The sequence below is a fragment of the Monodon monoceros genome, unplaced genomic scaffold (genome assembly GCF_005190385.1).
Source record: "Monodon monoceros isolate NGI ecotype Baffin Bay Population unplaced genomic scaffold, NGI_Narwhal_1 Super_Scaffold_13, whole genome shotgun sequence".
NCBI lineage: Eukaryota > Metazoa > Chordata > Mammalia > Artiodactyla > Monodontidae > Monodon > Monodon monoceros.
Window position 1 is genome coordinate 57,339,397 of NW_021703769.1, and position 26,722 is coordinate 57,366,118.

Sequence of the window (26,722 nt, forward strand, 5' to 3'; positions counted from 1 at the left end):
CCAGACAGTTTACCAATTTCTTTGATTATCTGTCTTGCCCCCTGGAATGTCAGCTCCACGAGGGCAATGATTTTTGTCTGTTTTGTTCATGGCTGTCTGCGTGACAGGCTTGCTGGGCCTGGCACACAGTAGGCAAGCAATCAATATTTGATAAATGAATTCCTTAATCTTTCCAAGAACCTCCTAAGATTGGGGCTAAATTTGAGAAGACTGAGACTCAGAGGTTAAGGGATTTGCCCAAAAAGCCCCACAGAAGCTAAGTGGTAGAGCCCAGATTCAAATCAGATTACGGATTCCCATCCTGTGACCTTTCATTGAGGCTAGTAGTTCCCAGACTTTGGGGTTTCAAAGACTGAGAATATTTCAGAGTGAATTTCAGTGACTATGTGCAGTTACCATCTTTTAATTTGTATCAAATATGTTCATTCAAACAAGTGAAATAACTGCTGCTGACACCATAATTTTATTAAAAATGAACATTTTAATGTCAAAAAAGTTCAAAGGATATAATTTCAGAATAAAAGACTGTTCTTTACACTGAGTACACTTAACCATATTTTAAAAACAGGGACTTCCCTGGCGGTCCAGTGGTTAAGACTCTGTACTTCCAAGGCAGGGGCTGTGGGTTCGATCCCTGGTCGGGGAACTAAAATCTCACATGCTGCGTGGCATGGCCAAAAATTAAGAAAAAAAAAAAAAAAAGGAACAAAGAAAAGAAAAAAAAAATAGCCCTCTGTTGTCTTTATTTTTCTCATTCTCTCAAAATCTGGCCTAAATGTCCATCCAGGCTGTGTGACCTTGTATGAGTTCATTAACCTCTCTGTGCCTCAGTTTCCCCATCTGTAAAATGGGGATATGAAGTGCTCTTAGCTCAGAGTCATTGTGAGGATTAAATGAGGTCTGATCTGAGTGATGGGCCCAGTGTGTTCCTGGCACATAAAAAGTGCTCAAGAAATGGTTCTATTTGTTGTTAAAAAGCAATGGCAAATAAGTAAACCATCTTTCTCATCACTGGTGGTGGTCCTCAGGCCAGCATTTGGGAACCACTTCCCCAGGCCAGGGTGGGAGAAGGGTGCATGTGGATGTCAGCAGGAGTAAGAACTGGCTCCCCACTCAGAGATGAAAGATGGGGAGCCCCCAGCTGGGAGCCCAGATGGCCTCTTGAGTGGGCTTTGTGAAATGTGCCTGAAGCAGAAGGGATTGGGGTCCCACCAGGTGGAGCTGGGGGTAGTTAAGGCCTCAGATGGGCCTGCCTTCTGTGGGGTCCAGTAGAGGGGCCATGACTGCTTCAGGGTCTTAACTCTGCTCTTTGCCTTCTAGGCTGGGCCCCATCTTGGGCCCTCAGGCTTTTCCCAAACTGGTGAAGATCCTTGAGGCCTTTTCTTCCCTTCAGCATCTGGAGTGAGTATAGACCCCGGAATCCCTCCTGGAGACACTGGGCTTTGACAACCCCAAACCCTGGCCTTGTTTGTCCCTTTCTCTCTCTCTCTCTGTGTCCTGCTGCTTCCTCAGTGTGGCTGGTGTGAGTGACCAGATGCCCCCACTGCAGGGAAGCGATGGCAGAAGGAAATCCCCAACAATAAAAATAGGTTGAATCCTTTCAAGATCTTCGAAACTCTTTTCCCCTCATGTGCTGCTCCCAGCAATCCCATGGGGAGGCAGGGTCGGGGAACATGATCCCATTGTACACCTGAGGTCTCTAGAGGTTAAGGAAGTTGCTCCAGCTCATGGGGCTGCCAGGAAGGAAAAGAGTGATTCGGGTCCATGGGTAGTTAGGGCCCTGTCCACTTGTTGGCCTGGCAGTCCCAGGTGATGAAGATTTGCTCTCAAATGCTCGGAGTTGCAGCTGCATCTGGCCATGGTGTGTCCAGGGGTGGGAGCATGGGAGGAAGCCACTGCTGGGTTGGAGGGTGGGGAAGAATCGGGTGGCCTCCAGGGTGCTGGCTGATGGCCCCAATCTAATTCCATCTGCAGCCTGGACTCGCTGAGTGAGAACAAGATCGGGGATGAGGGTGTTGCCCAGCTCTCGGCCATCTTCCCTCAGCTGAAGGCCCTGGAGACGCTCAAGTGAGTGCGCTGGGCTGGCCCTTCCTGCTGCATTTGTCCCCAAAGTCCAGCTTTTTTATTCTTTCATTCACTCATCCATTCAATCGTGCATTTGTTTAATCATCCACCCATTCATTCATTCAATCATTTCTTTAATCAGCCATTCAACCAATCATTTATTCATTTAATCAACAAATACGTAAGAAGCATTACTGTGTACAGACACCATTCAAGGCCCTGGAGAACCAGCTTTAAACAAAGCAAAGCCCCTGACCTCAGGGATCTTCTAGGGAGGAGACGCAGTAAACAAGCAAACAAGCATCCATAATTATGAAGTGTACAGTAATGACTGTGAGCAATGTTTAGTGAGAGAAAGACTGGGGAGGTGAGACAGGAGAGATAGATTAGGATTTATCAGTAACACATTATTATCAAAATAGTGAATTTCTATTAAAAAAAAAACTGTTCTGGGTTTGGGAAATAGCAGATGGATATGATGCAGGAGGGTCAACATGATTTTTTACTGAACCTAGAGGGATCATCAAAATCTACCCGCACTCTACTCCACAACCATGATCAGGGCAGCCACAGAACTCACCAGAATTCACTTAGGGACCAGAATTCACTTAGGGATTTCCTTGATGGTAGGACACTGAGACTTATTAAGTAATTTATAGTGTTTAAGGAAACAGAGTGAGTAAGCTAGATTTCCCTCCCTTCGTCCTTCCTTACATCCTCCCTCCCTCCCTCCATTTCCCTCTCTCTCCCACCTTTCCTTCCTTCCTTTTTTACCCCACTTAAATATTTTCTGAGCACCTACTATGTGCTTGGCATGGCTGTAGGCACAGGGATAGAGTAATGAACAGACTCGACCCCTCACCTCGTGGAGTCCACGTCATTAAACAAATAATGTAAACCCTTATGTAATGACAGTGCTGAAAAGTGGTCCAAAGGGAAAAGAATGGATGCTACATCTGCATCCTCACCCCCATCATTCCACTCAGCCTCAGGGTGTGACTGCATCATTTTACTGATTTAGCCCAAGTCTACCCATAGCGCCCTCACACAGTTCAGCACCCACGACTCTCATCCAGGTAGAATGTCCTGTGCTTGCTGCCCTGGGATGCCCTGTGAGGAAGCAGGGGTTCCCAGCCCTGCCGGAGCCTGGGGTGATGGACACTGATGGGGAGGGGCATTCAGGTTTGGCCCTGAGCCCTCCCCTTGTTGTACTCCCGCAGTTTGTCCCAGAACAATATCACTGACTTGGGTGCCTGCAAGCTGGCGGAGGCCCTGCCCTTGCTGGCTGCGTCCCTCCTCAGGCTGAGGTGAGTGGGGCCCTCTATTGGTCAGGTGCTGAGCTGGTGGGCTGGAGGGCGGGCAGAGAACCCCCTTGGTGGCAGCTGTAAGGTCCAACACTGGGACCCTGAAAGCAATCACTACACATCAGTGTTGCACAACTTGGTGGGGGTAGGGAGTGGGGGGCGCCGACCTAAAATCCAACATGAACACACACCCCTGGAGTTGGGTGATGCCACCGCCCTGAACGAGATTAGCAGCCCCTGGGGAAGGGCATCTGGCACTCTGGGCAAATCACTTACTCATCTCGAGCCTCTGTTTCCTCATCTGGAAAATGGGTACCATCCCAATAGCCTATGGAAAGTGCTTGGTGCAATGCCTGGCTCTGGTGCTTAATAAATCTTGGTCCTCTTTCCCCAGGGCATGGCAGGACTGGGCCTTTTCTGGAGTCCGGGGTGGTTTCTAGAATGCTGACTATGCACAGGTAGCCTTGGCTGGCTCTTGTCATGCACACATCACTCCGTGCCTACACTGTCACCTTCTGGCGGGCCTTGGAATAGCACATTCTTGCTTTTGCTTACTTCCAGCCTGGTGCCTGGTGGTTCCCTGGGACTAATGGGTCCTTCCAGCCCATTATCCTTCCAGCCAGGGTCCCTGAGTGCAGCTGTATAGGTTGTGTGCTGTGCAGTTTGTAGTCCATGTGATTGGCACGCCCTAGAGTTGTGAGGGTATCTAATATTCTCTAATATCAACCATGGGCCAGAACCTGTGCTAGAAACTAGAGATACAGCTATGAACAAAACCAGGGTGGGTCTTGCTTTCAAGTTCCTTGCATAATAAATAAGTAAGCACGTGCATAAACAAAATGTTTAAAATGCTGATTCATGCTGGGAATGAGGAAACTAACAAAGGCCCCAGAGGGTACAATAGGGAGTACTGAATTCACCAGGGAGGTCAGGAGACCCCTGAGGAGGTGACCCTCCCCCTTCTGTGGGATGCTCTCAGGGAAAAGCATTCCAGGGAAAGGGAACAGTAGAGGCAAAGGCCCTGAGGTGGGAATGAGGTTGGGTCTTTGAGGGCCAGAAGGGGGGCCTCTGTGTCTGGCTATAGGGAATGAGGGACAGAGGGTGGGAGATAAGGCGGGAGAGGTCAGGGAAGGCCAGATCATGCAGGGAGACCCTTGCAGGCCGGGAGAGTGGTTGGGGGTTTTTCCATTGTGAATGGAGAAGCAGGTGGGGCATGTGGAGGTGATATGTGATCTGACTGACACTTTAAGAAACCTCATATTGGGAGTTGCCTGGTGGTGGCCTAGTGGTTAGGATTCCACGCTTTCACTGCTGTGGCCTGGGTTCAGTCCCTGGTCGGGGAACTGAGATCCTGCAAACTGCGCAGCATGGCCAAAAAACAAAGGAACCTCATATTTTATGGACTGTAAGATGCCATCCATTTGTAAGACACCATTAAGGGGACAAAATTCTGCTAATTAAATGACATCCATTGATTATCAGACACATCCTGATCGCAATGATTTTCAAATGTGAACATGTACATCTTGGCATCAATGAAATATGGGAAGAATCCTCTTCCTGTGGGTGAGGAAGGGCCTCCTGGTTCTAAGATCCATCCCAGGAAGGGATTGTAAAACCCCTACCTGGTTCCTGCCCTGGTACCGGCCGACCCGTGACATCAGGGGTTCCTGGAGTTTAGCTTGAATCCACTTTGCTGCAGTGTAGACTTGCTGCTTTTACATGCAGCCCTGCAGTGTTGCTCTGAGGCTGAGTCAAGGCAAAGTCACGGCCTTGAAATTAGAACCGTGGCTGCACCTGACTTGTTAAAAGGACGCTCGTTAATGAATATACAGCTTAAGTTGGCACCAGTGAAGGTGTCGTGCTATTTCTGACACTGCTGATGGTGACTGAATATATTATAGAAACCCGAGCCTGCCCAGTGACTCTGGGCTTCTCTCTCTCCTGCTATTCCTGATGCTGCCCCACCCCCCACAGTAACTTGTATAACCGTCACAAACCCCCTTGGGAGGTATAATAACCATAGTTAACATGTAGTTCATTCCACATGTCAGGCCCTGTTCTGGGTGTTTTACCAACATTAACTCATTTACTCCTCCCCACAATTACTCTATCATGCCCATTTTATGGAGGAGCAAACTGAGTCACAGGGGAGCTGAGTAACTCGCCAAAGATCAGACAGGCAGCAAGCCACAGAGCTGGGATTTGAACTTGGGCTGTTTCAGATGGGAAGCTACCTCCACTTAGTCCTGCTGCTTCCCTGAACCCACTGAGTGACCACAGAGAAGCAGCCTCAACTCTCTGGGCCTCAGTTTCCCCCTCTGTTAAATGGGGCAGTAATTCTGGCTGGGTGTGGCTCTCCCTGAGCCCTGACCCCCCAGCACCCCCGGCCCCTGCCCTGACCTCTTTCTCCGGCAGCTTGTACAATAACTGCATCTGCGATGTGGGAGCTGAGAGCCTGGCACACGTGCTTCCAGACATGGTGTCCCTCCGGGTGCTGGAGTGAGTGTGGGAACCTGGGCAGTGGGGGTGGGGCCAGGACTTGGGAGGACCAGGGTCTCCTGCTGGCATCATGGGAAGGGCTGGGCTGAGGTCTGGTTGTCGAGAGCGTGGTGATGACCTTGGTCTGGGGCTTATTGGTCCCCAGGGCCAGGATCCACAATGGGTTTCTCTTCCCAGTGTCCAGTACAACAAGTTCACAGCTGCCGGGGCCCAGCAGCTCACTGCCAGCCTGAGAAGGTGCCCTCACGTGGAGAAGCTGGCGTAAGTCTCAACAGTGGTGGAGGGAGGCTCAGTGTGTGGTTCGCCTTGTGAGCCCTGAGCTCACATCCCGCTCTGTCCCTCGCCAGCGTTCAACCTTGGGCAAGCAGACACATCAACCCTCTGGACCTAGTTTCTTTTCTTCTTTTTTTTTTTTTTTTTTCTTTTACTTTTGGCAACGCTGCATGGCTTGCGGTATCTTAGTTCCCGGACCAGGGATTGAACCTGGGCCCTCAGCAGTGAGAGCGCCAAGTCCTAACCACTGGACCGCAGGGAAGTCCCTGGCCTCAGTTTCTTCGTCTGTAAAATGGGAGTGACAATAATATTTACCCCCTATTTAAATATTTATATTTAAATTGTGGGTTTTAAATTTGTCAATATACTCAGAAGAGTGTCTGGTACACAAAAATGTTCTATATACTAGGCTGAACAATATGAAATCGCTTATATTCAACCATTTTTGACCTACACACCTGGCCATTTCATATGGTTGAAACTTATTTATTATTACATCACTATGATGTCTACTGTCCAGTACTGTACTTTATTGTCTACCTAATCACTCATATCTTCTAGGAGGGATAGGGTGGCTCTTGTAAGACCCATTTTGCAGATGAGGAGAATAAGGCACAGATAGGTTAACTAAACTTTTTGAGATCACACAGCAAGTCAGTGGCAGAATCAGTTTTTAAAAAGGGGTCTTGGGGCTCCTAGGCCTCTGGTGTCCCCATGACCCCACACTAGGCTAGGTGGGAGGAGGGATTTGGGGGCAGCTTGCGTTGGGACCACCCCGTCTCCTCTAACCTCTGTGTGCCATGCCCCCATCACAGGATGTGGACGCCCACCATCCCTTTTGGCGTCCAGGAACACCTGCAGCAGCTGGACTCAAGGATCATCCTGAGATGATCCAGGCTGTGCCTGGGACAAGGTAACTGAGGTGAGCTTTGAAGGGGAGAACCACGGGGGTCCCTGGGGACAGTGTCCTGTGAAGTCAGAATCCATAAAAGGTGGGCGGGGCAGCAGGTGGGAGCTGGGTGACAACTCCTGGACCATGTGCCATCTGGGCCCACCCCGTATCCCCCTGTGCTGGGCTCGGTGCGGTGTCTTCTAAAGGCTTTGAGGACTTGGGCTCTGAGGATCCTCCCTATGGGCAGGCGTGGGACCCGGGGAAGGACAGGTGGGTCAGCCGTGCACGTCCCACAGCCCTCAGCATTGGGAAGGTCTGCCTTCGAGGACTCCCCAGCCATCCCGGCTGGCTGCTGTTTCAACCTGTCGGCTGCCCCGATGCCCGGCATTGTTTTCATAGGAATTTGCTCTACCAGTTTCCTGCCCCTCTCTGTGAGGATGACTGTCCCCTCACTTCCATGCTCCCCCGACCTGGGACATCCCCCTCGTCCATTCCTCCCATCCCTCCCACCCCCAATCTCGACCGCACTTTATCCATGTGTTAAACTGCCCTGTCCTAAAGCTTCCTGATCTCCACCCATCCTGACCCCTCACAGCATGTTCTCCGAGACCATGACCATGACACTGACCATGCTGGACCCTGACCTGGTTATTTGTGGACACAGCTCTTCTTGGGCTGTTTCCCGTGAGCCTCGGCGTCCTGGTGCCCAGCCCTGGTGGCTCAGAGTCGGCCCCTGCCCAGCTGTGGAAAGGACCCATGGCCTGTTCTGTGAACAGACCCAGGCCCGGCCCTAGGCTCCTTCGGAGAGCAGGCTGATGTCAGCCCTGCTCAGCCACTGCAGCCCTGGCAGATGGGCCAGTGCCTGGTGGCAGCTGCTGGGCACCCAAGAGCCCTGAGGCATTCCCTGCAGGACACTGCAGACAGCTGTGGCCAGGCCAGAGAGAGGGATGAAGCGGCCACATCCCCACCTGCCCAGGTCCCTGCCAGCCTGGGGAGAAAGCACTGCTCCACGCTGCTCTCCTAAAGGGCAAGATCTGAGGATACCAGCGACCATCCCCTGCCTGCTGACTTCCCAAACCATGACCGGCTGGGATTCTACAGCAACTGCCTTCTGTCTCTGGGACTCACAGGTTTGCACTAACTTTGTTTGCCGAGGCCAAATCTAGGCCTGGCCAGACACACTGGACCTTAGCAGGAAAAGAGCTGATGGTACACTAACAGAGGAGGGGAGGGGCGATGGACTGGAACCACGTCTACCTTTTTGCCTTCATTTCCTGTGTCTTTTTTCACTACATGATAAATGGCTCATTTAATCCCACAGGCAGGCCCTGTGTTTGAGTTTATACCGTGCTTACCATTTTGGATGCCCACTCTTCCGGCTAGCTAATGCGTCACAAACCGCCCCAAAACGCAGTGGCTTACAACAGCACACACGTTTATTCTGCTCACACACCTGTCTTTGGGCAGGGCTTGGCGGGGACAGCTCGTCTCTGCCCCACTCAGCGTCAGCTGAGGTTGTCTGGAGGCTCAGTCACGCATATGTTTGGCACCCGATGCTGCCCAGCGGCTGGGGGCCTTGGTTCCTCTAAGGAAGTGGCAGGGGGACTCTCCCTGTGGGCGAGTTTGGGCTTCCTCACAGCATGGTGGCTGCGTTGAAGGGTGATCACCCCAAGAGGAAGAGAGGTTGCGGGGGCAGAGGAGACCGAGACCATGGGGAACAGCCCTGCCCTTTCTGTAACCCAGCCTTAGAAGCTGTCACACAGCATCACTTCTGCCATATTCTCCGGCGAGTTGACGGAGGCCCTTGCTCTCTTGCCCTCCCCACCCCCCTCAGCCCGACACACACAGCAGAGTCCGCTTCGGCTCAAGTCCTGTCTTTCGGGAAAGGATTTTCTCTATGGCTTCCTACCATTCATTGGAAAATTCATTATTTGGGGGTCAGCAAGGCTGAAGCACCGTGAGCCTTGCAGAGTGTTTTCCTCTGTCTCTGATCCTCTGCTCTACCCTGGGAGTCGTTTCTTAGCTGAGCTGGAATCCGGCCCTGGCCACGGCAAGCCTGGAAGGGACTTGGCCGCTTTGCTGTCTACACTGAGAGCTGCCAGGTCGCTGTTGTTTTTCACTGGGGCACGGCTGGCTCGGTCAGAAGCCCTGATTTGGGACAACTTGGCCCTCTGCTGGTGGCTGTGGGAGCTGTCTGTGCTCCAGTGCACCAGCCCTGATGCCTGGTTCCTCAAACTCTCCTACTCTTCCCAGTAAGTGGGTGTTGCGGGTTGGGAGGGTCAGAGGGATTCTGACCCCGCTGCCCCGCTGGCAACCCTCACAGAAAGGTAGTGCCTTCCGCCTTGGTCCAGTGGCTAAGGGCATCAGGCCTTGTAGCTGGGCCATCACCCCTCAGGGTGTGCCTGCATTTGTGGACCTTGTAGAGTCCACGGAACTCCCACTTGTGCAGCCACAGGAAGACAGTCTCCTTCTGATCCAGGCATCTACGGCACCCTTCAGCCAGGCGGGGTGGGCACAACTGTCCCCACTGCTTTTGGTCTGTTCAGAGGTGATACAATGAGGTCAGAGGCTGTAATTATTCATAGTAATGACTTTAAATGATAGCTACCACTTATTAAATGAGTTGATACATGTAAAGTGCTTATCACAGCACAAGGGACACAGTAAGTGCTCAATAAATATTAGCACGTATTATTACTTTGTGCCAAAGTGCTGAGCCCCTTCCCCCTACCAAGAGGGACCACGGTGTAGGGTCAAGCATCTCAGACTCTAGAGCTAGACTGCTTGGGCTCAGTGTCCAGCTCACCACTCACTTGTGCAAATTACTTCTCTGTGCCTCAGTCTCCTCATGTGTAAAATGGGCATAATCACAGTACCTTCTTCATGGGGTTACATGGAGATTCAATGAGCAAAAATGCTGAGAACAAGAGCCTGGCATCCAGTTCCCTACGTGTGGGCTGTCATTATTACACACATCCGTGTGTTTCATTCTCACCTCTGCCTGGAATGTTTTCCCAGCTCTTCACATGGCCTGCAGGACTCAGTTTAAAGGACAGCTCCTCAGGACGGTAGTAAATGCAGACACCCCTCCCCCGGCCTATCCCGTCACTAGTTTATCTTTTTCACACTTATTTGTTTTGTTGTCTGCTCTAGTCCTAGGATGTGAGCTCCAAGAGTGCAGGTAACCTGTTTGTTCACTGCTGTGCGGAGGCACCCTGTGCACCCAGCAAGGGGCCTGCACATAGTAAGGGCTCAATAAATGTTTGTGGAATGAACGAATAATTCTCACCACAACTTTGCTTTCTTTATTTGCTGTATTCATGCCACAAATATATAGTGACATCGTGGTGTACTCAATAAAATGCTCAAGGTCCCTGCTCTGCTAAATCTTGTATTTTAGTAAGTTTAAAAAGCTCCCTGGGCAGGGCTGTCGGGTGTGGTTGGGCAGTCTGTGCACTGCACAAGGCGCCTGGACATGGGAGCAAATGGGGTCTGCAATCCAGTCTGGGCTCTGCTTGCCAAGCTGTGAGTCCTGGTGTGGAGCAGTGTCTGCCCAGAGGGGCACCTTTGTCATTAACACAAACTCATCTTATGAGGTGGGTAAATGACTGTCCCCACTTCACAGATGTGACTTGCCTAAGGTCACACTCCTGTAAAAGAGGGAGTCAAGATACAAACTCCATTTCTGACTTCTCTGGAGGGTCACTCTGCAGGCATAGGCACCGGAATTGCAGGCAAATGCTGGAATTGCTCCCCATTTGCTGGGTGGGAGAAGTGATGCCCAGAGGAATCAAGGCAGCTGACGTCTGGAGTCACACTGTCCATTGACGGCATGATTCCACGTTCAGTGGACTTCAAGGCCATGCACCTTTTAAACCCTTGCCTTTCCCCTCACGCCTCTCTCCCAAAGAAATGTCTCCCTTCTCCTGCTCCCCTTTGTCTTGAATGTCTTCCAGTTCACATTTCTTAGCAACCCTTCTTAGAATCACATGAAGACAGGTGGTATGTAACTGCCTTCTCGAGTTCTGCTGGACCTTTCCTCTCCCACACCTTGGTCTCCTCACCTGTAGAATGGAGCTGACCACCCATTCCTTGTTCAACACAGTATATACGTGAAGGTACTTTGAAAAGCATCAGCTCTTCTGCAAACGGGGAGAATTACTGCACGTGGACCCAACTTCAGTCGTTCCTTTGCTCCTTCCCTTACCCGCCCACTCCCCTCATCTTTAGGGGAGATCTACCATGTGCCCAGCACAGGGGATCCCCACCTCCGACTGCTCTGGGATTCAGGCCTGATTTTCAGCTTGGCCACCAGGCCTTTCCCTCCACAACCAAGGTGGGCCCTTGCTTGTCAGGCTCGCGGAAGCCAGGAGGGGGCCGGGTTGGGACTCGGACACCAATGCAGCTTGGACAGACTCTCCAAACCCCACTGGATCTCCAACTGGGGAGGCCCTGACCCTTCTGCCCTTTCTCAACCATGAGGTTCTCCATAAGGACTCCTTTCCTGAATCTCAAAGGAAAAGAACAAAACAAACACCCCCCACCCCCGCAGGGCCCCAGGGGTTGGAGTTGCATACATTTTTTTAATTGAAAGAAGTTAGCCTCCTAAGTATTGCTTTTACAGGCTTATCGAGGTCAAGTATTCATACCACTCACATTTTCGAAAAATATTTCTGGCTGGAGGAGCACTGTCCCCGGTGCAATGTATCAGTTCTGGCAACTTGATGGAGAGCAAACAATTTGAAATGAATGAGTCAAAACCCCACCCTCGGTCCCCCAGGTGTTCTTCTTTTCCTCTGAGTCACTCTCTGAAACAATGGCTGCATCTAAGCCCGGCCTCAGGCCAAACCCCGTTGGGCTTAGAGCTCCACTGGCATCAAGCAGAGCTGGGAGTCGCTTTTGTGTGTGAAGTGTCCGCTCCGAAGATTAAGTGGGAGAAGCAGATGCAGCCGGGGGTGAAGAGCAGGGAGGCAGACTCTGGCTGGGTTCCTGTAAACATCCATTGCAACGGCGAAAGCTCGGAAGCCAAGGCAAGGCCGTTTGCGCGACGCTGCAGGCGGGCAAGGTCTCTGGGCGCCCCTGCCTTACCCTTTGGGCAGGGGCACGTGCCTTCCGGACCTCGGCACCCAGTCTCAATCTCTCTGTCCCACCATCCTGGGTCTGGACGGGCACCTCTCTGTTGGCACAGGGCTTTCGAGGGGAGCAGGCCTAACAAGAGGGACAGAGGGGCGTTACCAGCACAGAAGCACCGCCCCACCACCCAACTGGAGGCTCGAATTTGGGGAACCACCAGAAACCTCAGGCTGGGGGTGAGGTCCTATAATTTTTTATTAAAAAATTTTCATGAGTGTGTCCGATTTCTAAGGACCCTAGGCTGGAGAAGCGGTGCAATTTCACCTGGGAGAGGAAGGACTGTCACTATCTTGGGAGATAATCCCCAGGAGGGGGTATCCTGGGACCTGACGAAGGAGGGCAGCCAGCTCCAGGGTCACCCGGGGTCTGCTGGCTTACTTGAGCTCTAGGGCAGCTGAGTCAGCTCTGGGGAGTGGGCAGGGCTTGGCGGCAGCTCCCACCTTGCCCGGAAGATGCTTCGCAGCCTACAGGAAGGCTGTGGCCACAGCCAAGCTACTCAGCAGCCCCACTTGGCTCGCTCTCCCAGGACACAGCATCATCCCCAGCGCCTGGCTCCCTGCAGGTCCTCACTTCCTGTTCCTTTCTCTCTCTAGGTCCAGCCGGGTGCTAATATGTTTGCAGCATCTCGTATTCCCACGCCCACCCTCCCTGCAGCCTCCACAAGTCCCGCCCCAGTTCTGAGCCTCACCTCTGCCGGCTCAGCCTACTTCCGCAAATGTCATTGAGCATCAGATAAAACGTACACGTTAAACACAACGTGTATTATTGTTCATCAGGCACTGCTCTTTGCGGCAGGACAATCCTCTGATGAGGTGGGGGCGGGGGAGGACCCGTTCTGGGCACTGCAGGAGGCTTAGCAGCATCCCTGGTCGCTGACTGCTAAGTGCCAGTAGCATTCCCAGTCCCTGCGACAACTAAAAATGCCCCCTCACCCCATTTCCAGGGGCCACCCAATGGGGCAGAACTGCTTCCACTGAGAACCATGAATCTCCCCATTTTATAGGCTAAGAAACAGAGGTTCAGAGAAGCCAAAGCTGCATAACTGTGACAAGCAGGGCTGGCAGTGGACGAGTGACGGCGATGCAAACAATCACAGTCAGGGCAGCTACCACTTCCTGAGCTTCTACTGTGTGCCACGAGCCCTAGGCAGAGCATGGGTGTCTCACCCCATTTCTTCCACTCACCCTCCCGAGGCAGACTGACCTGGCAGCTTCCACCTGCAGGGACACCCCTCCTTGCCTGAGGCCTCTCCACCTCGAGAGCCTGCTTGGGCCCCAGGCTGCAAGGGCAGGCAGAGCTTCCCACAGCTGCCTTCCAACCAGTAACGGCCAGAAAGCTGGTGGATCAATACCCCAGCTCTCTCACCCAGCAGCTGGGATGACTCTGAGGCATATTCTCCATCTACACTGGTTCCCAGAGCTCCTGAGCAGGACTGAGGTGGTAACCAGGGCTGCGGTGGTAACCTGCTAGATGACACATCCCTTCCCTGTCTCACTGCCCCCCTCCCCACCAGTAGTTCCTGGGATCACCTCCCAAGTAAACAATTTTCACTTGAACCCTCGTCCCAGGGTCTGCTCCCCGGAGAGCATGCCTGAGATGGAGCATTACAAAGGCCATTTCGTTCAACCCTCCCAACACTCCAGGAGTTAGGTACTATAATGATTCCATTTTACAGATGAAGACACTAAGGTTCGGAGAGGGTAAGAAACTTGTCTAAGGATGCTCAGCTCTCCAGGGCTTTGTCCTACTGGAGATCTTAAACACTACATAATCTCATACCTCCTGTGTGCCATGTCCTGAGCTGAGCACTGGGGACCCTAAGATGAGTGCAGCCTCTGCCTTTGACACACAATCTAGTGAGCAATTTTAGCCCAAGTTAACACACTGACGCTGGAAAGAAGCACAGGAGATGGATGGAGCCCAGAGTCTGGGGAAGGCTGTGCACGAAGGACACGCCAGGTAGAGGGAGGGCTGGTGATCAGGTCCTGGAACCTCCTGTAGTTTGGTTTGGGGTGGAGAGTAAGGGGTTGAAGGCTGGCCATGGGGGAGACATGGCTGGAGAGGTGAGCAGGGGCCAAATCGGCCAAGTTTCTTGTGTCCTCTGCCAGATTCATCTCCTAGTGTCAGCTAGGAACATGCCCTTCCACTACTCAGAGATCTTCCTCGGCTCCCACTGATGACACATGCAAGTCCTCTCATCCTTGGGCCCCATCCGGTCTCCCCACTGGACCTGGTAGGCGGGAGGGGAAGCCGGGGCTAAACCAGAGCATCAGAGAGCTCGGCCCTCCAGAAGGGTGTTCGTGGGTTCCCCTCCTGTCCTGCCAGGAGCCCACCTTTGGCTGACCTCCCTCCTCCAAGGAGACTCTGGGGTTCCCTGTTGGGGTCAGCAGTGGTGCTGCTGAGAGCACTGGCATCCAGGAAAATGGAGCAGAACTGTTTATTCCGATACAGCATTACCAGGGCTCACTGCGCACTCTCCAAGGCAGGGGATGTTACTTGAGCTCATCTCAGACTTGGGCGAAAGGGCTGTTAGGGAACATGGGACCACCCCTTGGAACAGGGACTCACTCCCCCCCCCCCAATGCTCGTGATAGCAAACAGCATTGAGTCCCAGGCAAGCGTCAGTCTGGCTGGCGCGACTCTGTCACACGTGCTAACCTCCGATGGGAACAGGTGCAGAGCCTTGCAGGTGCCGGCTCCAGCTGGAATTCACTAACGCCCTCTCGTTCTCATTGTTTATCTGTAGGGTCACCTTCTATTTATGGCGAATGATGCCAGTTTTCCATTTCCGATAGTAATACTATAAAGTTCCTCTTTTTCCACAACATTAATTTCACTTTAAAAAAAGCCTCTGGTTTAAAGACAATAACTGCATAAGTTAACTGTTCAGGCACCGAGCAGATAGAGCAGAAATTGTTGATGGTGTCATATGAGGTTTGGGAGACCCTGATCTGAGCTGCTCACTCTACAGAGAATCAAGGGGCCCAGAGAGGGCGGTGACCTGCCCTAAGCCACACAGCACACTGAGGACAGAGATGTGGCCCCAGGCCTCTGTATCTGTGGCTGGAGGATGTCCTGGGTCCTTTCCTCTGTGCCACACACCATTCCCTCTGCTCCTTTGATTACAGGTCTGGTCTCATAGCAAACCAGCTGACATTTATCAAGTACTTGTGCTTACCTTGTACTATCTGCTTTAACTCAAGGCTTAGCTCATTTATTCCTCAAATCAACCCTAGGAGGCGGGGCCAAGGAGGACCATCATCCCTGAATTTCAGATGGGGCTCAGAGAGATTACGCTTGTGACTGAGCAATGTCACACAGCTCATAAATGGCAGAGCCAGGGTTCGAACCTCTGTGGTCTGACGCAACGTCTATCTCAGTTCCTCTCAGCATCTAGTTCATCTCTTTCCTTGGGCATCAGAAGCCCCGGGCTGAGAAGCGTCCTGAGGCTGCAGCTTAAGAGTCCAGGCACTGGGTTCTCCAACCTCCTAACATCCTTAGAGCATGACTCACCAGCTATTGGCTTTGGCTGTTTTTCTTTCTTTCTGAAACTGTAACCTTTCATTCTGGGCCACTCCCCAGAGCTGGACAGAAGGAGTGGCTGGCTGGCTGACTGGTTTGTCATCAGAATGACAGCTGGGCACTCGATCCATTTTAAGAAGCAATGTCTCAGCTGGATACCCCTGTGGAGATGCTGCCTAGTTTGATTTGGCTTAAGGGAGAAAATGACCTTGTGTCTTAAAGGTGCTGGTGGGATGATGCTCTGGACCTGCTGGAAGAGGATTCTTTTTGCAGTTGGGCCGTCCCACTGTCCTGCTCCCATGGGGTAGCCAGGGCAAGGTCTGGAATTGGCCCATCTCGAGTCATTCTGGCTTTGCCCCTTCCTAGCTGTGTGACCTCAGGCAAGTCACCTAGTCTCCCTGGAGCTGTGTCCCCATCTGAAACAATGCCTACCTCATCTGGCTGTTTGTTACGAGGATTATATGAAATTGTGTTGGTGGAATGCCTGCAATACCCAGTACACACGGCCCCTCCCCTCCGTGTCCCCACCTGTTCCCAGCTAGAAAACACACAGGGCAGGGGCGGGGGGTCTCCTCAGTGCAGGGGGCCTTCTGAAAGGGGCAGCCCTTTCCTCCTCCAAAGACCTTGCCTGCTGGACGCCCATGGCTATTCCTCTTTCTCAACGTACCAACCAGCCAATTAAAGTGGCTAAAGACAGATGTCACCCAGATATGATTTGCCCACTGTCTCCACTGCCGTCTCAGCGCCGGGCCACGCAACAGGAAGGCCTCTGCCTTGTCCGGTTGACGAGCGCATGGCCTGAAGGGGTGGGAAAGGAGATCCTGCCTGTCTGCCTGGGTCCAGGTTCCTGATGGAAGCCAGTGTCCGGGCCAGTTTCTCCAGAGTTTCTGGATTATATGTCAGCTGTTGATGTTCCTCAGCCGTGGGTTCTGTGAAGATTCTTGGTCCAGTACGTGTCTCCAGCTGGCCTGCACCCCAGACTCAGTGAGGCCTTCTGAAGGGCAGCATCTGCCCAACACCTTCCTGAGTCCTGTCACAGCCAAGAACCACCTGGACTCCTATTTATTTAGTATTTTAAGTCAAGGCACTTTTTTCCTCAAACTCCAAAATTCTCAAAGGAATCTTTATGTCACTATCATGAATAAAAAACAGTATCATTTATCATAAACAGAAAGCAACACTAAAAATAAATGATGAAAATGAAACCATTAACTCTAGCCAGATACCCCTGGCCTGCAAAAAGGGAGCCTGGGCCTGGTTTCTCTGCTCAAAAGGGAAAGGTAGCAAGTGCCCAAGAGGGGGCAGGACACCGACAGGTGGGTCACACTAGGCTTTGGTGTATTCACTGCCTCCCGGGGATGCCTGTGACCTGAGGACGCCTGAGGACCTCACTGAGGGAAGCACTGGGAATGTGGCCAGGAGGCCCCGCTTGTCCACCTCACAGCCTGGTATCTAGGGCAAGGCCCTGAACCTCCCCTAGCCTCAGTTTTCGGCCCTGTCTAATGGAGCTAATGAGCGCTGTGCTGCCTGCTTTGTGGGGTGACGCTCAGGGGAAGCTAAGTCCCCTGTCAGGAAGGATTCCCAGGAATGGAGCCTGCCCCTTTGGGGGTGACTGAAACTGGAACCTGCTCCCAGCCACCCCCAGGCTTGGGGCAGGGTCTGACAACTATGAGGGCACCAGCATCACCTGGGCTCCCAGGCACCAGTTATCACGGCCCTCGGGCTCCTTCAAAGGCTGCCCACACAGACACACCCTCCTTGGTAACTGGCCCTCACACAGAGGAAGGGGGCCTGAGAAAGGGGAAGGTTTCCCGGGCCAAGCCTCCTCTGGGTGTGACACGCCACCAACACTGATGGCATCATTAAGAACCAACTACACGACCATCAGCATCTCATCTAATGTGCATGAGCCCTTCAGCAGGTACTAACTACTATCCTCCCCATTTTACAGAGAAGGAAACTGAGGCTTGGGGAGGTGAAGTCACTCGTCCAAGGTGTTGGTGGAGCTGGGATTTAAACCCAAGTCTGTCTGACTTCAAAGGCTCGAAGCACCAGTCTTAGGGGGTACATGGAGATGGCCTGAGATAACACTGAGACACACCCAGTGAGCTAGTGATTGGCTTTTCTTCGGTTCTTAGCCGATCTTTATGATTACTTGGACAAGAAAGTTTCACTTTGGTGCCGGAGTTTATCATGTGACAGTTGCTAACCTGACTTTTTAACAAAGAACCAGGGGCCCTGCGCCTTTAGCTGGCTTCAGTAATTGGCCAGAAGTTAATGACTTTGGCACTTAGTATTTTTATCCATGCCAAGCGATGCTGGTTTTCTCTTTTCAGTGACATAAACATTCTTTTAAAAATAAATTCACACACAAAAAGTAGATTTTTAAAAAAGGAAGCACTAAAACGAGTGTACTTAAACTATAAAGGGAAGAACAGTAACTTTGCAGTGGAGAGAGCTGGCAGACAAGACCTTAGCCAAGTGGTCAGCATTAACATCACCAGTAATGAGTGATGACAGACATCACGTGTCCCCCAATACGATGCACTCAGGACACACACTCACATCTCTGCGGTATTCCTGCCAAAAATGCACCATCCGAATCTAATCTCAAGAGTAAACATCAGACAAACCCAAGCTGAGAGAAAATCTACAAAATACTAGACTTGTACTCTTGGACTTCCCTGGCAGTCCAGTGGTTAAGACTCCGAGCTTCCACTGCAGGGGGCACAGGTTCGATCCCTGGTCGGGGAGCTAAGATCCCACATGCCGCGCAGCACACCCAAAAAATAAACAAAAAGAATAAAAAAAACACCAGACTTGTACTCTTCAAAAATGTCAGTCATGAAAGATACACAGACTGAGGGACTGTTCAGACTGAAGATGGCACAAGAGACGTGACAAGTGATACAAAGCGTGATCTGGGGTTGGATCCTGGACCTCAACTGCCCCCCGCCCCCACCCACCCCTTTTTACTGTGAAAGGCCACTATTGGGACAATTGATGCAATCTGAATGGTCATAGCTTAGATTGGTCATACGATTGTATCAATGTTACATTTGCCGATTTTGACAGTTGTATTGTGATTATGTAAGTGAATGTCCTTGTTCTAAGGAAATACACACTGAAATATTTAGGAGAAAAGGAACATAATGTCTGCAATCCATTTTCAAAAATGGTTCAGAAAAATATATATACATGTGCGCACAGAGTGAGCATTTTGCATACATGAGCGAACGTGGCAAATGTGAATTGATGCAATTGGTGCATTTTTTGTGAAGTGTATAAGGGAATTCTTTGCAACTTTTGTGTAATTATGAAATTATCTCAAAATAAAGTTTAAAAAAAACCTCAGAAAAAGGAGTGAGAGTACATATGAGGCAGGCCTGGTAGAGCCAGGTGAGTGGTGTTCCAAGGATGGAGGTTGGGAGTCCCTCTCTGGAGGCCCCCTGCACCCTCCGTCAGCACTGGGTCAGAAGGCTCCGCTGTCTTACTCACTTTGTACCCCTGGACCCTCACTGTCCCGTTCTGAGCCTCAGTTCCTTTATTTGAGAGATGGGGATGAGGATTCCTGTCCCTTTTATTGCGATCTTGGTTTCCCAAAAGCAAACTATGCTTTCAGGAGTCCCGTGGCGGGGCGGGGGGTGTGTGTGTGCGGACAACAGCAGATACAAACGGTCAGGTTGATAGGAGCCCTTAATTTCCTCGTTCAATAAAACAGATGCAAGGGCTGTGAGGGTTTGCCTTGGATGAAGTCTCCAGTTCGCATAACTCAGGCACAAGGGAGCAGAAGCCCTGGCATCTCAGTTGTCTTGAGACACAGATTGGGGTCTCCTCCTGTCCAAAGGGGCAGCCAGCACACTTCCAAGGCAGCCTCACATCAGGACAGAGGTGGAGAGTCGGCTGGGACAGGGGGTGCACATGCCTCCCCTCGTTACCACCCTGTCTCTCACCTGGACAACAGCCACAGCCTCCCACCTGGCTCCCCTGACCCCACCCCCCCGGAGCTCCACTGTCCCCAAGGGAGGTTTGGGTTTCTAAGCAGGGAAGCCATATGCCGAACCTGGCTGTTCGGCTGATGGCACAGGCCACAGATTGGCACCAAGGGACCAGGGCAGGCAGATCAGGAAGGAGCAGCTGTAGCGCCCAGTCGGGACACTGACACCAGGGAAACCCTGTAATAAGTAGACTAGTCTGGTTACCCTTAGCTCCAAATCTGGCCTCCACCAGGCGACGCTGACTGTGGCAGCAACGCTTTCCAGTCTCTCCATTTCCAGCACAGAGAGGCTCCTCTCCCAAAGCCCTCCGTCCGTGGCAAGAGAGGGCTGGCAGGCACCAGCTGCTTTCATCAGGAACCAGGACAAATCAATCCAGCTGAGCTGCCTCCACACCGGAACCACTGGGAAGTGAGGACTCTTCCCAGTTCCTGGGCCAGTGGTCCTTTCCCCGGAGAAGGTGGGAGCTCCTGATCCCCACTCCCTGCTCCTGGGCAACGATGAACACTCTAGGAAGACCACAGAGCCGCAGCTTTCCTGGGCTCCAGGCCTAGTGGCCTTTAGAGACCACAGGGCAGTGGGAAAGGTCTCTTGAGCATCCCAGGCCAGCAAGGCAGAGTGGGAAGCCTGTCCTGGTCGTCCAGACCGGGACCCACCCAGCACTCAGGCAGCTAGTCCTCTTTTGCTCATTGTGGCATATAAATATTCATTCATGAGTGTACGTGCCGGTTTATACATTCACAAGGGACTAAGTGTACGCACCTTCCATTATGTCTGACTGTTAACAATAATAGTGGTTAATTTTAATATATTACTTACATACACGGGACGGTCTAAGAGCTTTACATCTATCTCATTCAATCCTCAGAACGAGGTAGATCTTTATTATCCCAGCTTTATAGAAGAGGAATCTGACACATGGGGAGATACGTAGCATGCCCAAGGTCACAAGGATTGGGATTTGAACCTAGGTCATCTGAATCTAGGGACTTTGCTCCTGATCATGACCCTAATACTGCCTCCTTAAATAGGTGCTCAACAAAGGTTTGAGGAACTGAATTATGTGGAAAAAAGAGAAAAAGAGAACGAGAGGGAGTGAAATGAGTGCAGCTTTCATCTTGAGATCACCCCAGTCCCCAGTGCCTGGCGTGCCCACGCCCTTATTCAGTGTTTCCTGGATCGGCCTGTGTGTAACATCAGATAGTGCCTACGTGAGAAAGAGCGAGAAGGAGCGAGATTTGACTACCAGTGTTCCTCTGCTTATGCAAAGGGGCCGGGAGAGGAGGTGCAGTCAGATCATCTTTAATCTTTCCCACAGGCTTTTCCTGCTGCTAGCCACCCCTCCCCCACCCGAATCTGGTGGCTTGGACCTGGGACTGAGCAAGGAGGGACGAGTATTTCCCACAGCCCCAGGCCTCCCCACCTGCCAGAGTCAGGCCCTGTCACTTTGAGAGCTTTGCAAGATTGTCCCTGAGACACGCTTCCTGGTGTTTCTGCTCAAACAGCGTTTGCTGCAAAGTATGCCAAAGCATTTGGGCTTCAGTTTTTGTTTCAGAGTATGCCAATGTTTTCATTTGGAAGGGGAAGTGTTTCTGTTGATGTGAAGAGATAAAATAAGACATTCTTCACCAAGTTACACTGACTGAAAGTCAAGAGCTTGGCTTGGGGGCAGGGATTCATCTTAGAATCCCCAGGGCCTGGCAGAAGAGCAGGGCTAACGTTTGTTGAATGACCCAATGAGTGAATATGCAAAAGGTCTAGAACCAGGTGTGGTATATGATCAATACTCAGTACAGGTTCTGAACAGACCCCATAGGTTCTACCTCCAAAAGGTGTTCTTGGTCTCTGTGTGTTTCTCCACCTTCACTAACTTTGCCTCATCCAAGCCTGCATCACCTCTGGCCTGAGCAACTAACCAGCTCCTAACTGGCTTCCCTATTTCCGCACTTGCCCCTACGGCTCATCTTGCCCACAACCGCCAGTCCTCTTTGCAAAATGTGGACTGTAATTGTCTCATCCCCTGCCTAAAACCTTCTGATGGCTTCCCATCGCTCGTGGCCGGGCCTCTCAGGTCCTGCATGATCTGGCCTTGCCCACCTCACTGACTTCTCCTGGGGCTGCTCTCCTGTCACACTGGCCTTTCAGTTGCTGGAAGAACCAACTCTCTCCCCTGCCTGTCCCCCTCCACGTACTTGGCACTGCGGGTCCCTCTGCCTGGATAGCTTTTCTCCACAACTTTTTTTTTTTTTTTTTTGCAGTACACGGGCCTCTCACTGTTGTGGCCTCTCCCATTGTGGAGCACAGGCTCCGGACGTGCAGGCTCAGCGGCCATGGCTCACAGGCCCAGCTGCTCCGCGGCATGTGGGATCTTCCCGGACCGGGGCACGAACCCGTGTCCCCTGCATCGGCAGGCGGACTCTCAACCACTCTGCCACCAGGGAAGCCCTTCTCCACATCTTTACATGTGGCTCCTTCCATCAATTTAGGGCTCAGCTCAAAGGTGTCATTTCCTCAGAGAGGCCTTCTGTGAAGCCCCTGTCTGAAGCAGCCTATCTCTAGTCTTCTGTTTCACTTACCGAGGCATTTATTGAGCACCTACTAGATGCCAGGTGCTGTTCTAAGTGCCGAGGAAATAGTAATGAACACAATAGAGGATGCCATGCCTTCTTACATGCCTTCAGAGCTCTCAAAAAATCTCACTGCCTTGTTTGTGAACCTGCTTATCTTTCTCACAAAGTGCCAGGAGGGCTGGTGCTGAGTCTGTCTTGTTCACTGTGTTCACCCACCAAGCACATTAGGTACTCAGTAAATATCTGTTTAATAAAAGAACAAATTGATGGATGGATGGCAGGCAGGCAGGCCAACTGGTTAGGTATGCAGAGCAGCTGACACATGCTCCGCCTGGCACTTGGCCCTGGCTAAGGTCTCCCTGAGCTCAAATGAAGCTTTCTTCAAAGAAATCTCACTGTCAGCCCCTCAGGTTGACACTGCTAGTGGGTCCTGCCCGCCTTGCATCACCCTCTGACTATGGTCATCTTGGCTAAGATAGGCAAGAAGAGGGGGGTAAACGTAGCATGCTTGGGGTGAGTGACATTAGTGTCCATTTTCCAAAAGGAGCCCTTTTGACTTCCCTGGTGGTCCAGTGGTTAAGACTCCATGCTTCCACTGCAGGGGTCACGGGTTCAATCCCTGGTCAGGGAGCTAAGATCCCACATCCCACATGCTGGGCCGCCAAAAAAAGGTAAAAGGAGCCCTTGCCCACCACCTCAGTATCCCCCCACCACTGCCACTCAGGACCTGTGCCTAGCACCGTCCAGCTGAGGGGCTGAGCCGAGGAATTCCTTCCTGTCCCATGAACCCTCACCAGGCCCTCTCTCCTCTAGTCCAGCTGCCTCTCTTCCTTGCTGTGACTTTGGCCAAATCTTCCTCCTTTCTGGATCTTCATTTCCCTCCCAGAAACACACAAGGTGAGGCTGGATACAGCTTCCTGGTGGCAGCTCAGAGGCAGGACTTTAACAGCTCAGTGCAATGATCCTGTGGTCCCTTCTTCCACTGGCCCAAGAGCCCCTTGAGTTTGCCTTGCAAACACTGCAGGCAAAGCCACCCAAGCACCAACCCCCTCGCTGGCCTGGTCTGTGAAAGCAGCCTGCGAAACTGGCAGCCCCTGAAGATTGGAGCTGCTGGCACTCTGAAATCTGACTCCAAAACGGCAGCCAAGCCAATGCCAAAGGAAGTACAGGGTTCTGTGCTGAAGGAGGTTTCTCCTCTCACAGCATCAGACTGGAGTCCTTGCTCTCAGTCCCCACCCAGTCCCCAAGGGGCCACAGGACAAAGGTGATCAGTGCCTGGCTTCCAACCTCTTTTAACACTGCAAGTCTTTATCCTTCCAGGACTAATGAGAATCCCCCAAAAGCCAAGGTCACCATCAAGACAGGTTAAGGATGGGGGGAGGAGTTGACAGGCCTGTCTCAAATGTATCTGGGTGCAAAGGCTTTGACAGTTGGTACTACAGCTAACCAAGAAGCGACTTAGGTCCTGCCTCCCTTCCCTTCTTCAATAGCTGTCACCTTCACTAAGGGGAAGCTTTCCTGCCCTAACTAAGGTCCTAAGAAGAGTCCAGCCATTCCTGGCATCCAAACAGACCTGGAAGAGGTGGATGGAGAAATCAGAAGCCTGGGGGAGGGGTGTGTGTCCGGCTTGGGATGCCTCCCTCTTCCTCGCCAGTGCCCCAACCCGCCCTCATCCTGCGCAGAGGGCACTTACAGGCCTCGGAGGCCGAAGAGGGCCTCGTCCTGGGAGTCCCATCCCTGGCCAGACGGTGCCCTCAAACAGCAGCGGCGGCATGGTTCGTGCGCCGGTCCGGGCCGAGGGTTGCGGGTCGTGGGGAGAGCGGGGGACAGCGGCCAGGCCTACTCCAAGTAACCATCGAAGACGTCGAGCTCCGAGTCGGCATCGTAGAGGCCCGAGCCGGGGTCGGAGAGCACGCCGAGGTCCACGAGCGCCTGGTCCATGTCCTCGGGCAGGAATACGAGGCCCACGTTGAGGACGATGTACTCCATGAGGAAGGCGTAGTATAGGATCAGCACATTGACGAAGAACAGGCCCACGTAGAACATAGAGGGCAGCAGGGGCGGCGGCACGGAAGGGACCAAGGGGCCCAGCGCGTCCAGGTGGGCCGCGACCCGGGCGCCGGGCATGCAGGGGGCGGCGAGGGCGGCGGCGGCCCGGCGATCCCAGCGAGCTCAGCCGCTGCGGCGCCCGGGCGGCCGGCGAGAGGGCAGCTCAGCCATCCAGGGGCGCCCGGGGGCTGGCCGAGGCAGCGCTGGGCCCCGGCGGTGCCACCCCTGGGATGTGCGTCGGCCCCTGCGGAGGCGCCCCGGCCCCCGAAACGTGCCAGGAGGGTCACCCCACCCCCAGAGGTGCCCACACGGCACTGTCGATCCACCCAACGGTCAGGCGGGCCCCTAAAGTGGCCGGCAGCGGCCCGGCTCCTCCGATGGTCCCCGCTCCCGCTCAAGGGCCCTCGCAGCGCCTGCGGGGACCCCACCGCAGTTCAGCGTCAAGGGCCAGTCCTGGCGACGGTCTCTTCAGCCGCTCCCGGCCGTTCCCCGAGCCCCATGCGCACCCCCGAAGGCCCAGCACCCATTGCTGCGACCGCCGCGTCGCCCTCCTGGTAGCGTTCCGAGCACCGCCTCCGGAGCAGCCCCGCGCTCATTGGCCCACCGCCCCCTGCCCTCGCTCATTGGCTCGCCCAACGTCCGAGCTCACTGGCCCGAGCCGTCCGGGGGCGGGTACCGCCTCGCTCCGCCCCTAGAGCCGCTGGCTTCTGAGTTGCTTACTAGTTCCGGATTCAGGGCCGATCTGGAATCCAATTCGCTCTGGGAATCCGCGACAGAGTAGGGGGAGGGGAAGAGTCAGAACGCAATTCAAACCTAGACGTATCCTAAGGCTACAAAAGCTGAAGGTAACCGCGAGCTTCATCAGCACCCGGCTGGACTTGAGTACTGGCGTCACGCCTTTTTGGGACTCAGTTTACCTGCTGAAAAAGGGGGCGGGGGGGGCAGGGGCGGTGAACCTTACCTTGAAAATTTTGGCCTTTCCTAAAGTGGCAATTTTCCACGGTGGGGAAGATCAATCAGTGCCGCCTTCATCTCTCCAAATTCTGGCTGCTGGAAGGTCTGCCCCCTCGGCGGGGCGGGGCGGGCCGGGCATTTTGGTAGGTGGAAATCTGCCTAATAGGGTTCCGTGACACCTGAGTAAAGAAACTCCCGGCAGGTCAGACCTGCAGCACTAGGGTTGCTTCTTGTTTTTACTTTGTAAAACACGTTTTAAAACAATAATAGTGCACGTGGTTAAACATTCAAACAACCAAGAAGTACACAGAAAAGTGAGTCTCTTCCGCTCGCTGATTCCCCTCCCCAGCAGTAACCCTTGTACGTCCTTCAGGAGACTGATTTTGCCCAAGGTGGCTCCCAAAGGAGTCCACAGACCTTTAAATCTCAGGCCACGTTGAGCTGGGTGCTCTCCAGGCATTGCTTAATTGGAGCCAGATGGGGAAGTGTATGTTACTCATTTTTGCAGATGAGGAAACTGAGGCCCAGAGAAACAGGAGGACCCTGGAAGCTGCTGGGCCTGTGTGTGTTTGGAGGCCAGAACCTGCCCTTTTTTCTCCATGACTGTCTTTTGTCCCTTTAGGTGAATTACACAGCAAACCATTAACCCTCCAACTGCTGAAGGTGAAACAAATCTTCATTCATTCATTTATTCACTCTGACAATATTTGTTGAACATTTATTATATGCCAAACCTTGTGCTAGGCACTGGGGAGAATATTGACCCTTAGCCCAATTCTGTCCTGGGCACAGTTAATGGGACACAGTAGACCTTAGATAACTGTGAGGTGTAGAAATGAATGAATGGATGAATGAATGGTGAACAGGGCAGTATCGCCTCCATGGAGCTTCCCACTCCCGATCCAGGAGAGAAATTTAGATACATCTTCTTGGCTGGTGTAGGAAGCTGTGTGTTTCCTTATTTTTATAAGTGTGGTTGTTTTGGAAATGGCATGGATTTTCGGCGAAGACCAGAGAAATCCTCTGAAAGCACAGGACATTCAGTTTTGGCACATTGTTGCTTGAAGGCCTTTCAATATTTATTTTTTAATTGAAGTAGAAAAAGAAAAAGGCTGTGAGGACAAACCAGGACGTTACCGGTTTTGTGAAGTTTCGTTTGTTGGGGCATAAAAATAAGGGTGCCTTGGTTTGAACCTTGGGTCTGCCGCTTATTAACTGTATGACCTTGGGCAAGTCAATCCCTCTGTAATTCAGTTTCCTCCTGGGTAAAATGGGGATAATAGCAGTACCCACCTCACAGGGATGTTGTGAGAATTAAATAACAATATATGTAAAGCGCTTAGGGCAGTGGCACGCGGCATACGCCAAGCAACAGCTATTCTTATTCTTATCATAAAGGTAATAATTGTTAATATTGTGGTAACTTTTATTCCCCAATCTTCACGGATTCATTTCTCAGGGCTA

The 26,722-nt window shown here is 52.4% G+C and overlaps 2 protein-coding genes across 13 annotated transcripts in view; one reads left to right on the forward strand and one right to left on the reverse strand.

Moving 5' to 3' along the window:
* Positions 1–10,314, forward strand: part of CIITA (class II major histocompatibility complex transactivator) — a 50,230-nt gene extending 39,916 nt beyond the window's left edge. For 7 of the 12 annotated variants that reach the window (XM_029221691.1, XM_029221688.1, XM_029221693.1 and 4 more), the window contains 7 exons: positions 1,321–1,401; positions 1,975–2,067; positions 3,285–3,371; positions 5,787–5,870; positions 6,048–6,131; positions 6,959–7,065; positions 7,631–10,314. In XM_029221691.1, the coding sequence (XP_029077524.1) occupies positions 1,321–1,401; positions 1,975–2,067; positions 3,285–3,371; positions 5,787–5,870; positions 6,048–6,131; positions 6,959–7,034 (505 nt within the window). In that variant the 3' untranslated portion in view covers positions 7,035–7,065; positions 7,631–10,314. Of the gene's footprint in view, positions 1–1,320; positions 1,402–1,974; positions 2,068–3,284; positions 3,372–5,786; positions 5,871–6,015; positions 6,132–6,958 lie in introns of those variants that run through there. The other 5 variants (XR_003793286.1, XR_003793287.1, XM_029221689.1 and 2 more) reach the window with 5 other exon arrangements.
* Positions 10,315–11,602: 1,288 nt separating this feature from the next.
* Positions 11,603–24,892, reverse strand: DEXI (Dexi homolog). Its single transcript, XM_029221698.1, has 2 exons — positions 23,949–24,892; positions 11,603–12,243 (listed from the first exon to the last, which is right to left on the reverse strand). The coding sequence occupies exon 1, from the start codon at positions 24,380–24,382 to the stop codon at positions 24,095–24,097; it is 288 nt and encodes a 95-aa protein (XP_029077531.1). The 5' UTR covers positions 24,383–24,892; the 3' UTR covers positions 11,603–12,243; positions 23,949–24,094.
* Positions 24,893–26,722: the final 1,830 nt, after the last annotated feature.

Excerpts from the sequence above, each read along its gene's own strand:
- DEXI (XM_029221698.1), bottom strand. The coding sequence starts at position 24,382 with ATGCCCGGCGCCCGGGTCGCGGCCCACCTGGACGCGCTGGGCCCCTTG.